We start from the raw sequence: 14,052 nt of genomic DNA on the forward strand, positions 1-14,052 counted from the left end.
GGGACTTAGCCGACAAACTGCGACGGAAGCATGCTCCCGCGGAGAGTTTGCTGTTGCCGCTGCTCCCCCCCCTCAATAACTTTGATCCAGGAGGGAATGGCCTCCCTGTCAATCAGCCACGCGCCGGCGGAGGGAGCCCAATCATAACCCTAGGCAGCCACATTTCTATTGACCAAAGGCCCGCCTTCCTCTGGGTGTGTCCAGGCACTATAATATCCCGGCCCAGCTGATAGAAGCCTCCTAGCCGCCTGCAGCTTAAAGTCCATCATGCTAAAGATCCCTGCGCGGCAGTTGGAAACTGCTGCGCTGTGTTTTGTTGCCACCTGCGCATCCGCGCACCCGCGCAGCTTAGAGGGAACATAGGTGCCCACTGAGAAGAACTGGGCCATCCTATCTACAAGACAAAAGACCTTCAGCTCCAGGATGATGGGATGAAGACATGACCTACTAGGATTAACCCACTGCCATCTAGCAGCGGAGCTCACCACATGATACAATTGCATCGCCGTCCAAACATCAACCATACTTAGCTCAGGCAACCTACAGAGCCAGCTATGACCCCTACAACAGCCAATAGAACACATGTTCTTGCACAGGAACAGGAGGCTCAAGTGCAAATCCCAAGAGAAGGTATAAAAGCCACCCACTCGCAACTCCATGTGGCCAGCTACCCAGAACCCATGAGTCATCATTAAACCATCTTCCCAATCAGCCTCCATGTTTCCTCCTGGCTTGGACCTGAACCAGGTGGATATTTGTTCCAACAGTACTGCAGCTCGCCTTGCCGGGGGTGTTGTTTTCTCCCTGGGAATTCCATTGCTTTCTGCTTGAGTGTTTGTCTGGTGTTAATCCCTGCTTATCTAAATGTTGGTTGCTGCCGAGGATGCTTTTTATTTTTTCATTTTCATAACAAATAACCACATGTATACTGTTACATAACCAACATTATTTTATATTATTAAATATTAACATCAATTCACCAAGCCCCCAAAACAATTATTGGATCCTCTGCTCTCCATACACCCTATTTGTAGCTTATCCATCACTTTCTTCTCCCTCTCTCCTCCTCCTCCCTACCTCCTTTCTTCCCTCTGTCGTCCTTCTCTTCTCTACTTCCCCTTCCTCTCTTCTTCTCCTCTCTCCCCTTTCCAGTCCTTCTTTCTCTCCTCCTCTTCTGCCCTCTCTCCTTACCCTCTCTTCTTCCCTTACCTCTCTCCTCTCTTCCACACTCTTCATCTCATTGGTGTATTTCAGCCTCTGAGCAAGCTCCGTTTTAAGAGGTTTGCTAACTTAGCGGTCTCCAACCCTTGGTCTGTGGCCTGGCACCTGGCCGCAGCATGCCAGAAACCAGGCCGCGCAAACAAGCGAAGCCCCATCCGCAGGATGCCCCCAGCATGCAAAACCACGCCTCCTCCGGTCCGCGGGAAAGCCTTTCTCCATGGAATTGGTCTCTGGTGCCCCAACAATTGGGAGCCGTTACGCTAAGCGATTCATTCTCTCTTTCTGCAATCGTTTTTTAATTTTATTCACAACGTTCAAATAAAAATTTCGAAAAAGGAAAAGGAAAAAAGACAAAGAAAAGGCAAAACTAAGTAAGACTAAGTAAGCAAAAAAAATTTTTTAATAAAGAAACAACTCCCCCAAGCACTCATATTTGTTCCCCCTTGTTAAATTCTGATAAATAACTAAATATACTTCAAAAAATAATAATTCCCCACCCCCACCCGGCTTCAAAACAGGCTTATGGATGTCTAGAACTCTGTGTTTGACCTGACATCTATCTATCATATAACAACCGTGTGAGTAACTGAATGTTCTGGGCCAGCTGCCCAAACATGACAAAACCTGTGAAGTGAACTCAAAAGATTCCTTTATTAGGAGCTGCAGCAAAATGTTTCTCTCTCGCCGCAGGCTAACAAGTCTGTCCAGTAGGGAGAGGAATAGTTGTCTGTCCCATCTATTCATCTCCGCCCCCCTGCCTTTGATCCCCAGAGCTCGGGTGGGGCTTTGCTAGCAGTGGTGGCTCTTCTGTCCCAAGGACCGGCCCATAGATTTCCACTGCTCTCCTCTCCTGTGCCTTCTGTGCATCCGGTATGGACCCAGCTGTTCCTCCTCTTCCTCATCAGCCACCTCCAGACCTGGGGGCTGTTGACTCTCCATCGGAGGGCTGATGGATGGCCCAGGCTCTGCCTCTGCCTCTCTCTCTCTCTCTCAGCTCCTGTCAGGCCTGCCGCCATTTCTTTCTTTTGGATCTTTGGCTTGCCACACTTTCTATTATTCTACTAGGCATTTTCTACTGTGGGAAAACGGGAGGGGGGATTGTACGGAGTTAGATGCTACGTAGTCATAACAACATTCTTTCTAGAAAGCCAAGGTCATCCTTTGTCTCTGCACCTCTGCACCTGACCAGAACTGGATGGGTGGAACTGCCAGCATGGCAGTGGGAGATTGGACCATGAGGTGGACTTGTGGGTGTGGGGGGGCAGGATCTTGAACTTTCAACTGGTGGGGAAAACCGGGAAGCTTTCACATTCGGGTTTTCCCAGATGTGCCAACATAGCTCTCTTCATAAATTGGAACTTTGAGCAATACTTTGCCTCAGACTCTTGATTTAATTTTGGATGCTATTTGGAACCCTGACAAGTCCATTCTCTCTCCCCCCTGGGAGCTCTCAGGTTGGCTGGATGCTGACCCTAACTCCCACGCCTCCTCCTCCTCCTCCTCTGATTCCAGCTGCCGGAGGGGCCAGCACCCGACAGGCCACAACACCGAACAATGGCAGGGAACCATTTCACAACTGAAGCAAGGATGGTCGTAAAGTAGGGCAACACTCACTTAACAACCATTTCACTTAGCGACAGAAATGTGGGGCTCCGCTGTGGTCGTAAGTCGTGGACTAGCTGGATTTCCTTCTGCGATGTTGTTTCAAATTTCCAGGTTAATTTTCGCATCTTGGTGGTCTTCTGAATATTTGTGACTACCGTATTTTTCGGAGTATAAGACGCACCTTTCCCCACCAAAAAAGAGGGTGAAAATCAGGGTGTGTCTTATACACTAAATACAGCAGTTTGGGCCTCCCAAACCCCACCCCCCCTTCAGAAAAATGGACATGCAGAGGATTCGGGAGGCCTGCAAAGTGCTCCTGGGGGCTGAGGAGGGAAAAATGGGCAGTTTTTTGCTCGTTTTTGCCCCCCCCCCCATCCAGCCCCCAGGAGCACATTGCAGCCTCTCAAACTCTTTGCACGCCACGTTTTTCACAAAAAAATGAGGTGTGCAGAGGGTTTGGGAAATCTGCAGAGTGCAAAAACTTTTTTAAAAAATTTACCTCTTCAAAATCTTGGTTCGTTTTATACTCCAGTGCGCCTTATAGTCCAAAGAATACGGTATATCTAATTAAGATTGCTGGCTGATCTGAAGCCCCCAGCCTTCTTCCTCAAACAAGGAATCTTTTAGAATCAACTGTCTTATTATTATTATTATTTTTTTTTGCATAGAATAGGGTTTGGGTCACTCTAACCTGGATTAAGCATCCCAATGGCTTAGAATATGCACAAACCTGCCTAAAGTGACCCAGTAATAGCTTGTCTCAAAATGATACAGGAAGATAATTTCTCGGCCCATTTTCCAATTTTACCTGCCGAGTTACTTTGTTCGTTTTGTTTCTCAGGGGCTGCTGCTACCACTGAAAAAGCAATTTTCTTCTCCCGGAAAAAGCTCGGAAAATACAAATTCGGCCCGACATTTCAGCTACATTTTACATTCCAAGCTTTCAGCAATTTTCTTTTCTCCTCTCTGCAAAGCAGCTTACAAGGAATCCTCGACTTACGGCCACAATGGAGCCCAGGGCATCCCTGTGGCTAAGCGAGACAGTTGTCAAGTGAGTTTTGCCCCGTTTTACGACCTCGCTTGCCAGGGTTGTTAAGCGAAATCGCTGCAGCAGTTGTTAAGTTAGCCGCGCAGTCGTAGTGTGAATCCGGCTTCCCCTTGCTGGTCAGAAGGTCGCAAAAAGGGATCACGTAACCCTGGGGATGGTGTAAACGTCATACATACGAGTCAGTTGCCAGGCGACTGTAAGTCAAGGACTACCCGTTATTGAACAGGGCCAAGTCAGACTTGATGGTTTTATTCTAATAAATTTGGGTTGGTAGATTGCTTAGGGAGATAGGGATGGGATAGCGATAGCCCGTAGACTTATATACCGCTTCACAAGTGCTTTTTCAGCCCTCCCTAAGTGGTTTACAGAGTCAGCCTCTTGTGCCCCCAACAATCTGGATTCTTGTTTTATTAGGCTCGGAAAGATGGGAGGCTGAGTCAACCTTTAGCTGGTCGGGATCGAACTGCTGGCAGAATGAGCCTGAAATACTACAGTCTCACCACTGCACCACCAGGGCTCTTCCTTCCTTCCTCCCTTCCTTCTTCCCTCCTTCCTTTCTTCCCTCCCTCTCTCCTTCCTCCTTCCTTCCGTCCCACCACCGTCCTTCGTTCCTTCCCTCTCTCTCTCCTTCTTCCCTCTTCCTCCCTCCCTCCCTCCCTCCCTCCCTCCCTCCTTTTCCTTCCTTCCTTCCCATTTAGCAAGAGCACTTAAGACTTATATACCCCTTCACAGTGCTTTTACAGACCTCTCTAAGCGGTTTACAGGGTCAGCCTTTTGCCCTCAATAATCTGAGTCCTCATTTTACCCACCTCGGAAGGATGGAAGGCTGAGTCAACCTTGAGCTGGTCAGGATCGAACTCCTGACAGTTGGCAGAATTAGCCTGAAATACTATATTTCAATCACTGCGCCACTACGGCCCGCTCTTTCTTTCTTTCTTCCTTCCTTCCTTCCTTCCTTCCTTCCTTCCTTCCTTCCTTCCTTCCTTCTTTCCTTCCGCTGGTCAGGATCGTACTCCTGGCAGTCAGCATAGTTAGCCTGCAATATTGCAGTCTCACCACTGCACCATCACGGCCCTTCCTTCCTTCCTTCCTTCCTTCCTTCCTTCTGTCCGTCCGTCCGTCAAGATTGAACTCCTGGCAGTTGGCAAAATTAGCCTGCAATACTGCATTCTAACCACTGCGCCACCACATCTCATGTGAATAGAGGAGACCCTTAAATATATCTAATTATCGAGGTGCTGTAAGACTCTTACGCTCTTGTCTATGAGTGGTCATTCACAACTTGGGGACTGGTGAGATTTGGGTACGGGACCATGACTCCAGAGGCTGCTTACCTTTTGCCCAGGAACTCCCGGTGGGCCTGGAGACCCCCTTTCTCCCTGGGAACCTGGTATGCCAGGATTACCCCGAATTCCTTGTATGCCTTGTGCTCCAGCAGGCCCTGGTACCCCAGGTTCACCCTGTTGGAAAGGAACCACGAAGATCAATCAGATGATGAGCAAGATGTTATAGGAGGAAGGTCTATTGTATTCGTTATCTTCCAGCAGAAGACAATCTTTGCAGCTCAAGGTTGAACTTTGGGGTCCTTGGTGCTCTCTGACCTTGGTTGGTTTCTTCTTGCTTTGGCTGGTTGGTTGGTTGTATTGTCATCACCCAATACCCCAAATAATGTCTTCTAGTTAAACCTTCTGCTCAGGCAAGAAACCCTACACTGTTTCAGACAAATGGTTGTCCCATCTCTTCTTCAAGACCTCCAGAACCCACAACTTCTGAAGGCCACCTTGATTAGTTGATTGTTGTGACCGTCGGGAAATTTCTCCTTAGTTCTAGCTTGCTTCTCTCCTTAATTAGTTTCCATCCATTACTTTTTGCCTTGCCCTCAGGCGCTTTGGAGAATAGGTTGACCCCCTCTTTCCTGTGGCAGCCTCTCAAGTACGGAAGACTGCTATCCTGTCTCCCCTAGTCCTTCTCTTCATTAAACTAGACATACCCAGTTCCTGCAACTGTTCTTCATATGTTTTAGCCTCCAGTCTCCTAATCCTCTTTGTTGCTCTTCTCTGCACTCTTTCTGGAGTCTCCGCATCTTTTTTTTGTATTGTGATGACCAAAACTGGACACAGTATTCTAAATGTGGTCTTGGAATTGAGCTGAATAAGCAGGGATTAACACCTGACAAACAATCTAGCAGAGAACAATACCCTAATGAAGGAATTTTCAAGGAGAGAACTACACCTCCACCAACATTGGTAGAGCAAACCAATTTATTGTTTATAAACAGGGAGCAAACTCCACACTAGTTGGGTCATGAAACACCTACAAGTCAACAATCCAGCTTAGAGACAATCCACTCTCACAGGGAGGGACTCCTCCGGGTACCGTCCACTAAGCAGTGTCAACGGGCGGCGCCCAGGAGTAGAGCCTTCTCTGTGATGGGCCCAACCCTCTGGAATGACCTCCCCCCCGATATTAGAACTACCACCGACCTCCGCTCCTTCCGACAGAAGCTTAAGACCCACCTGTTCCAATTAGCTGGCTTAACTGATTTATAGTCCCATTTTAACCTCCTGGCAAACATCTTATTGGGTAGTTTTTAAGGGTATTTTAATGTTTATTTGTATTTTAATTTAAATATTGTACAGTCCACATCCTACCTCCTCCGTTTACCTATTTGTATATTTAAGTATACCCATATTTTGTATTTATACTGTTTTAATATGACTGTACACCGCCCCGAGTCCTGTTTAGGAAAGGGTGCAGTTTATAAATTAAAGTTTATTATTATTTATTATTATTAGAGACCACCAAAGATCCCATGGTTCTCCTTCTCTTCTTCTCCTTCCTTCTTCCTCCTTCTCTTCCTCCTCCTTTCCTTAAACCACATTCCCTTCTAGCTCTGATGATATCTAGTTGAGTCATGAAATGTCTACAAGCCAACAACCAAGCTCAGAGACCACCAAAAATCCCACAGTTCTCCTTCTCCTCCTTCCCATGCATTCCTTCTCCTTCCTTCTTCCTCCTTCTCTGCCTCCTCCTCCTCCATTCCTTAAACCACATTCCCTTCTAGCACTGATGATACTATCTAGTTGAGTCATGAAATGTCTACAAACCAGCAACCAAGCTCAGAGACCACCAAAAATCCCACGGTTCTCCTTCTCTTCCTCTTTCTCCTCCTCCTTCCCATGCATTCCTTCTCCTTCCTTCTTCCTCCTTCTCTGCCTCCTCCTCCATTCTTTAAACTGCATTCCTTTCTAAGCACTGATGATGTTATTTGTTGGGTCATGAAATGTCTACAAGCCAACAACCAAGCTCAGAGAGCACCGAGGACTCCACAATACATTATTTTCTCTCTTCCTCATTGAAAATTAGTTGCTTGCTGGCTCTGAACATCCACATGAAGTTTAGAGGAACATCAACAGAGGCAGAACAACAAAAAAGTCCAAAGGTTAGTTATTATCATGCAATCAAAGCCCCTCCCCTTTTCACAACACGTTGCAACTCCTACCTGGATTGTTATGATTTAGGTCCCCAATCTACATCGTCAAAAACATAGCCACAAGCTTTTCACTTCACCAACCTTACGTCCAGGAGATCCAGCTTGGCCAACAGGACCACGGAAACCAATTCCTGGTTCGCCCTTGAAAGCAGATTTAAAAAATAGAAAAAGAAGAGATATCAACTCACTGACAATTAGCACCCCCCAAATTCTGGTGGAAGGCTAAGACAAATGATATCATTCTTGACTCAGAATGGATGTATTTATATTTTTTATAATGTTATTATTAGTAATGTATTATTATTGATATTAATAAAAATAGATTTGTCAAAAACAGACCATGCCAGACAAATCTTATTGCATGCTTTGACTAAGGGAGTGGATCATGGAAATGCTGTAGACATAATCTATTTAGACTTCAAAAAGGCATTTGATAAAGTAGACCACAACCGACTTCTTGGTAATCTAGAAAAATGTGGGTTAGACAGCATCATCACCGGATGGATTCATAACTGGCTGACCAACCACACTCAGTGTGTAATCCTCAATGGAACTGCATCTACATGGGGAGAAAGTATGCTGTGGGGTACTTCAAGGCTCTGTCTTAGGCCCAATACTCTTCATAGATGATGAGAAACCAGAAGCATTGCAGCGATATTGGTTGGAAAAATAGCGGGCTCCAATGAGCACCAAGAAAATCCAGCCGAAAAAAATGCTGTTGGAAAGTCTTCAGACCAGAACCGTCCTGTAGGGACAGGGAAGAAGAAGAGGCATCTTGGATGACCAAGAGGAACTGGCAAGTTCTTCGTTAGATCAGAGACAGCTCTTCGGACTGACGGCAGGGTCGGTGGCCATTTTTAAGTGACGGCTCTGAAGCTGGGGCAACCGGACTAAGTTTTTGAGCAGGAGCAGTGTTGGAACGGAGTGTTGGAACTGGGTGAGTGATGTATTTGGCAATGGAGTTGATGTAGTGTGAAATTAAGGGCAATTATTGATATTGTTTATGTATTAAGAAGAAAATAAGTTTGAGATTAAAAAGTATGGAAAGAGAATAATAGTATGACTGAAATTGGTAACAGAAATATGATGTAAAATGGATCATGTACAGTATATGATGTACAAGAAAAGATCCGGACATCACTTTGTTCATAAAATATGTAAAAAATGCAATAAAAAAGAAAACCTTAAAAAAAAACATCTTCATAGATGATGTCCAACCCTATCATTCAATGTTCTATATCAGGGGTCCCCAACCCCTGAGCTGCGGCCCACTATCAGGCCAAGGCCTGTTTGAAATGGGCTGTGGGAGGAATGGGCAAGCATGCACGCATGAAACTTCATTTCATGAGCAGGTGACTTTGGGCCAATAATCAGGAGACGGTGAGTTCTAGTCCCACCTTAGGCATGAAAGCCGAGTGGGTGACTTTGGGCCAATCACCAGGAGACAGTGAGTTCTAGTCCCGCCTTAGTCATGAAAGGCAGCTGGATGTCTTTGGGCCAATCACCAGGAGACAGTGAGTTCTAGTCCCGCCTTAGTCATGAAAGCCAGCTGGATGTCTTTGGGCCAATCACCAGGAGACAGTGAGTTCTAGTCCCGCCTTAGTCATGAAAGCCAGCTGGATGTCTTTGGGCCAATCACCAGGAGACGGTGAGTTCTAGTCCCGCCTTAGTCATGAAAGCCAGCTGGATGACTTTGGACCAATCACCAGGTTACGGTGAGTTCTAGTCCCGCCTTAGTCATGAAAGCCAGCTGGATGACTTTGGACCAATCACCAGGTTACGGTGAGTTCTAGTCCTACCTTAGGCACGAAAGCTGCCAGCGTGACTTTCAGCCAGTCCCTCTATCTCAGCCCAGCCCACCTCACAGGGTTGTTGTTGTGGGAGAAGTAGGAGGAGGAAAGGATAATGAGTATGTCTGCTTCCTTGAGTTATTTGTAAAATAATAGAGGTGGGATATAAATTAATAAATACAGTAAGCATGCAGATCTTGGCTAGTGCTAACTGTGGTTAGATTTTATTGTGGCTCAGGCAAAAAAAAAAAAAACCAACTCCAATGCAGTTAGTTTATAGCTGATTGTCTTGCGCAAACCAGGACATAAACTAACATACGGCACAAACCAGGCTGGTAAATTGAATATTTCCCTTAAATCATCTGTTTTCAACGGCTTGCTCACACAGGGAGAATCCCTCTCTTTAAAATCCAGTTTCCTTTACCTTTTGACCGACTTCACCATCATTGCCCTTGCTTCCCTGGAGGACACAAAAAGGAAAAGGTAAGTTTCTAGTCCTCATGGTGCCACACATTTGGTTTGACCAGCATTTTAGATTACTGCTCTGGATGAGATGCGAACTGTGAACAGCAGCAAGGGGGATTCTTCCGGGAAGGAGAGTGCAATTTTACACATCTCTTTACCTTCCCAGAGTAACTTGTCTTTCATAGCAAGCCACTGTATATAAGCAGAGTGCAAGTCTCCCTTCCTTTTAGCATTGATGATGTTACCAAGTTGGGCTGTCAAATGTCTTTAAGAAAACAATCAAACTCTGAGACCCCACAGTCGTTGTTCCTCCTCCTCCTTTTTCCTCTTCCTCCTCCTCCTCCTCTTCCTCCTCCTCCTCCTCCTCCTCCTCCTCCTCCTCCTCCTCCTCCCTTTCCTCTTTCCCCTTTTAGCACTGATGATGTTAGCTAGTTGGGACATGAAATACCTTTAAGAAAACAACCAAACTCTGAGAGCACCAAGGACCGCACAGTTGCCTCTTCATTCTCCTTTCTCCTTCCTTCCTTCTCTTATTTTTCCTTCCCTCTTCATTCTCCTTCCTCCTTCCTTCCTTCCTTTTCTTCTTTTTCCTTCCCTCTTCATTCTCCTTCCTTCCTTTTCTTCTTTTTCCTTGCGTCTTCATTCTCCTTCCTTCCTTTCTTCCTTCTTTTTCTCCTTTTTCCTTCCCTCTTCATTCTCCTTTCTCCTTCCTTCCTCCTTCCTTCCTTTTCTTCTTTTTCCTTACCTCTTCATTCTCCTTCTCCCCTCTTCTTTTTCCTTCCTTGCTCTCTTCCCATCTTCCCTTCTTTCTCTTTGTCTTTCCCCTTTCCCTTTCTCCCTTCCTGTCCCTTGCACGCTCAAATTCAAAAGGGGAAACATTTCTCCTTTGATTTTGTTTTTTAGTTTCTTTTGACAGCCCTCTGCCAGTGAAAACGGAGCAGATCTAAGCACCCTCCGGGGCCTTGAGTTTGACACCCCTATTCTAGGCGGATGACTTGTTTAACTCCACCACTGCCTGCTCTTCACCCAGAAACTGCCACACCATTTTTCCTTTTGATGCTTACCTTCACACCTGCTTCTCCTGTGTCTCCTGAGCCTCCCTGCAAGAAACAAAGACTGAATCCATTCAGACAATTCAGCTTCCTAATATAGGACTGAGCATTTCCTGGACCTCCCTCTCTGCACCTTCAGATATAAAGGTAGACCTCGACTTACAACAGTTCTACATTTAGTGACTGTTCAAAGTTACATCACTGAAAAAAGGGACTTATTTTTTTATGAAGGGTTTTATTATTTTTCAGTTACAAAAAGCATCTCTGTGCAATCTCATTCCTCTTTTGCCACATCTTTCACATTCATATTAACATTATTTCCCTAAATTTAGTATTATAATATATTGAGCATTTAAACGTTATGGGACTCTGCATTTTTCTTCTTAATATCTCCTAGTGATAATATCATATTAACATTAAACATCATTATTCTCATTATACACATACTAACAGTTTTCATCTTATTTATATCTCTATCTAAGTGTCTACTTATTCCTTAGCTTTCTTCATTTCCAAACTCCTTTTTTATTCTCCAACCATTGGTAAAATACTTCCCAAGTCCTATAATAGTCCGTTTGCTCTTTCTCTTTAATTGCTAATGTTAATCTGTTCATTTGTGCACATTCTAATATTTTCCTTATCACCTTCGCATCAATGGGAATCTCTACACTTTTCCAATGTTGTGCAAATACAATTCTAGCTGCGGTTAATACACGAATGATAATAAATATATATTCTCTTTATTATAAATGTCCTGGACCTCCCTCTCTGTGCCTTCAGATATAAAGGTAGACCAGTTCTATATTTAGTGACTATTCAAAGTTACATCACTGAAAAAAGGGACTTTTGACCATTTTTCACACTAACAACAGTTGTAGCATCCCTAGTTTCACGTGATCAAAATTTGGACACTTGGCCACTGATTCATATTTATGACGGTTGCAGGGTCTTGGGGTCATGTGATCCCATTTTGTGACCGTCCGATAAGCAAGTCCATGGAGAAGCCAGTGTTGCTTAACAACTGGGTTAGTAACTTACCAAGTGCAGTGATTCACTTAGCAAGAAAGGTCGTATAAAGGGGGCAAAACTCACTTAACAAATGTCTCACTTAACAACAGACATTTTGGGCTCAATTTTGATCATAGGTCGAGGAATACCTGTCCTTCTTCTCATGCATTTGTTGTGGATGCACCAACACTGGTGGATTTTAAGAAGAGATGGGACAAGCATTTGCAGAATAACAGAATTGGAAGGGACTTTAGAGGTCTTCTAGTCCAACCCCCTGCTCAGGCAGGAAACCCGATTCCACTTCAGACAAATGGCTGTCCAATCTACTCTTAAAAACTTCCAGCATTTGTCCAGAATGGCATAGTCAGTGTCTCCTGCTTGAGCAGGGGGTTGGACTAGAAGACCTCCAAGGCCCCTTCCAATGGTGTAATTCTATTGAAAATAGTAGAGAATGGTGTTAGAAAGGTACCTTCTCGCCTTTGATCCCTTTGTTTCCAGGAAAGCCCTTCTCTCCCTGCAGCGGACACAAGAAAACCAACAACCACAACATGATTTGCAATCTACATCAAAGCTGTTGTTTATTATTTATTTCTTTACTTATCTATCTATCTATCTATCTATCTATCTATCTATCTATCCATCCATCCATCCAGCTATCCATTATCTATCTGTCTATCTGTCTATCCATCCATTGTCTCTGTGTCTATCCATTGTCTGTCTGTCTTTCTGTCTGTCTGTCTATCTATCTACCTATCTATCTATTTCTCCATCCATCCATCCATCCATCCATCCATCCATCCATCTATCCATTATCTATCTGTCTGTCTGTCTATCCATCCATTGTCTCTGTGTCTATCCATTGCCTATCTGTCTATCTATCTACTTATTTCTTAAATTTATCTGTCTGTCTGTCTGTCTGTCTGTCTGTCTGTCTGTCTATCTATCATTTCTGAGCAGGACAAGGATGTAAGGTTAATTTTGGCCACCTTTGTAGGGGCAGCCCTACAATTTTGGCAAATTTCCCACAGAGGGAAGTGTGCATTGATTTTCCCATCCCCTGAAATCCCCAACTCAAGATTTTTGATCAGGCACAAAGGTTGTCCGTAATGGACAAGCGCACTGACCTTCTGACTTTGGGTGCATGCAGAATCGAGGCCCACTGACGCTGCTCCTTCTTTCTACAAGACAGAAACCATTGCTTATGTTATTTCAGGAATATTCTACATACCTCTAATTTATCTCGACCTTTTTTTATCAACTGAGGCTAGGAATTATTCAGAAAGGAGGAGGAGGAGGAAGGACGACTGTGGAGTCCTTGGTGCCCTCTAACCTTGGTTGTTTTCTTGCAGACATTTCAAGACCAAACTAGGTAACATAATCAGTGCTAAAAGGGAGTGGGATTCATGGAGAGGAGGAGGAGGAGGAGGAGGAGGAGGAGGAGGAGGAGGAGGAAGAGGAGGAGGAAGAGGAGGAGGAAGAGGAGGAGGAAGAGGGGGAAGAGGAGGAGGACTGTGGGCTCCTTTGTGCTCTCTAAGCTTGGTTATTATTTCTTGCAGACGTTTCATTACTGAACTAGGTAACACCATCAGTGCTACTGTCGAAGGGTGTGGGGTTTGTGAGGTAAGGAAGCAGAGGGGGAGGAAGAGGAGGATGGGAAGGAGGGAGGAGGAGAACTGTTGTGTCTTTGGTGCTCTCTTAGCTTCTTTCTTTTCTTGCAGACATTTAATTACCCAACTAGGTAACATCATCAGTGCTGGAAGGGAGTCGGGTTTGCAAGGAGGAGGAGGATTGTGGCTTCCTTGGTACTCTTCTTGGTGGTTGTTTCCTTGCAGACATTTTATTACCCAACTAGGTACCATCATCACTGCTGGAAGGGAGTGCGGGAGGGAGGAGGAGGAGGAGGAGAATGATTGTAGATTCCTTGGTGCTCTCTGAGCTTGGTTGTTTTATTGGAGACATTTCATGACCCAACTACGTAATGTCATCAGTGCTAGAAGGGAGGGGGGTTTGTGAAGTAAAGGAGGAGGAGGAGGAGGAGGAGGAGGAGGAGGAGGAGGAGGAGGACTGAGGACAACTTCTTGCAGATGTTTCGTGACAAGTGATCCTGATGCTATCCCTCTGTACTTAAGACATTAGCCAGCAGTGCAAATGTTCACATTTATTAAAAGAGTGGCAGAATGTTTTCACTTACGGAAAGAGGACTTGGACATTTCTCCCCTATGGCAAACAGCAATGGCTCCCTTTATTATTATTTTTTCCCTTTATCTCAGCATAAGAAAACAGGAATTCAGCGTTTAGTTCGTGGTTTGTCCTGTTGCTTCTACATCCCGAAGGGAATGCTGCATTTCTTTTCATTTCTACTAAAAATTA

At 45.0% G+C, this 14,052-nt stretch overlaps 1 protein-coding gene across 23 annotated transcripts in view; it reads right to left on the minus strand.

Annotated features, from left to right (window-relative positions):
• Positions 1-14,052, minus strand: part of LOC309394441 (uncharacterized protein) — a 102,016-nt gene that overhangs the window by 32,383 nt on the left and 55,581 nt on the right. For 22 of the 23 annotated variants that reach the window (XR_014175732.1, XR_014175733.1, XR_014175734.1 and 19 more), the window contains 6 exons: positions 12,807-12,860; positions 12,152-12,196; positions 10,687-10,722; positions 9,582-9,617; positions 7,449-7,508; positions 5,209-5,334 (listed from right to left, as the gene is read on the minus strand). Coding sequence is in view for 19 of the 23 variants with exons in the window: in XM_081957592.1 (XP_081813718.1) it covers positions 5,209-5,334; positions 7,449-7,508; positions 9,582-9,617; positions 10,687-10,722; positions 12,152-12,196; positions 12,807-12,860 (357 nt within the window). In the remaining 4 variants the exon portion in view is untranslated. The remainder of the gene's footprint in view (positions 1-5,208; positions 5,335-7,448; positions 7,509-9,581; positions 9,618-10,686; positions 10,723-12,151; positions 12,197-12,806; positions 12,861-14,052) is intronic. The other variant, XM_081957594.1, reaches the window with a different exon arrangement.

Source organism: Natrix helvetica (genome assembly GCF_964273705.1).
Source record: "Natrix helvetica genome assembly, chromosome: 6".
Classification (NCBI taxonomy): Eukaryota; Metazoa; Chordata; class Lepidosauria; order Squamata; family Natricidae; genus Natrix; species Natrix helvetica.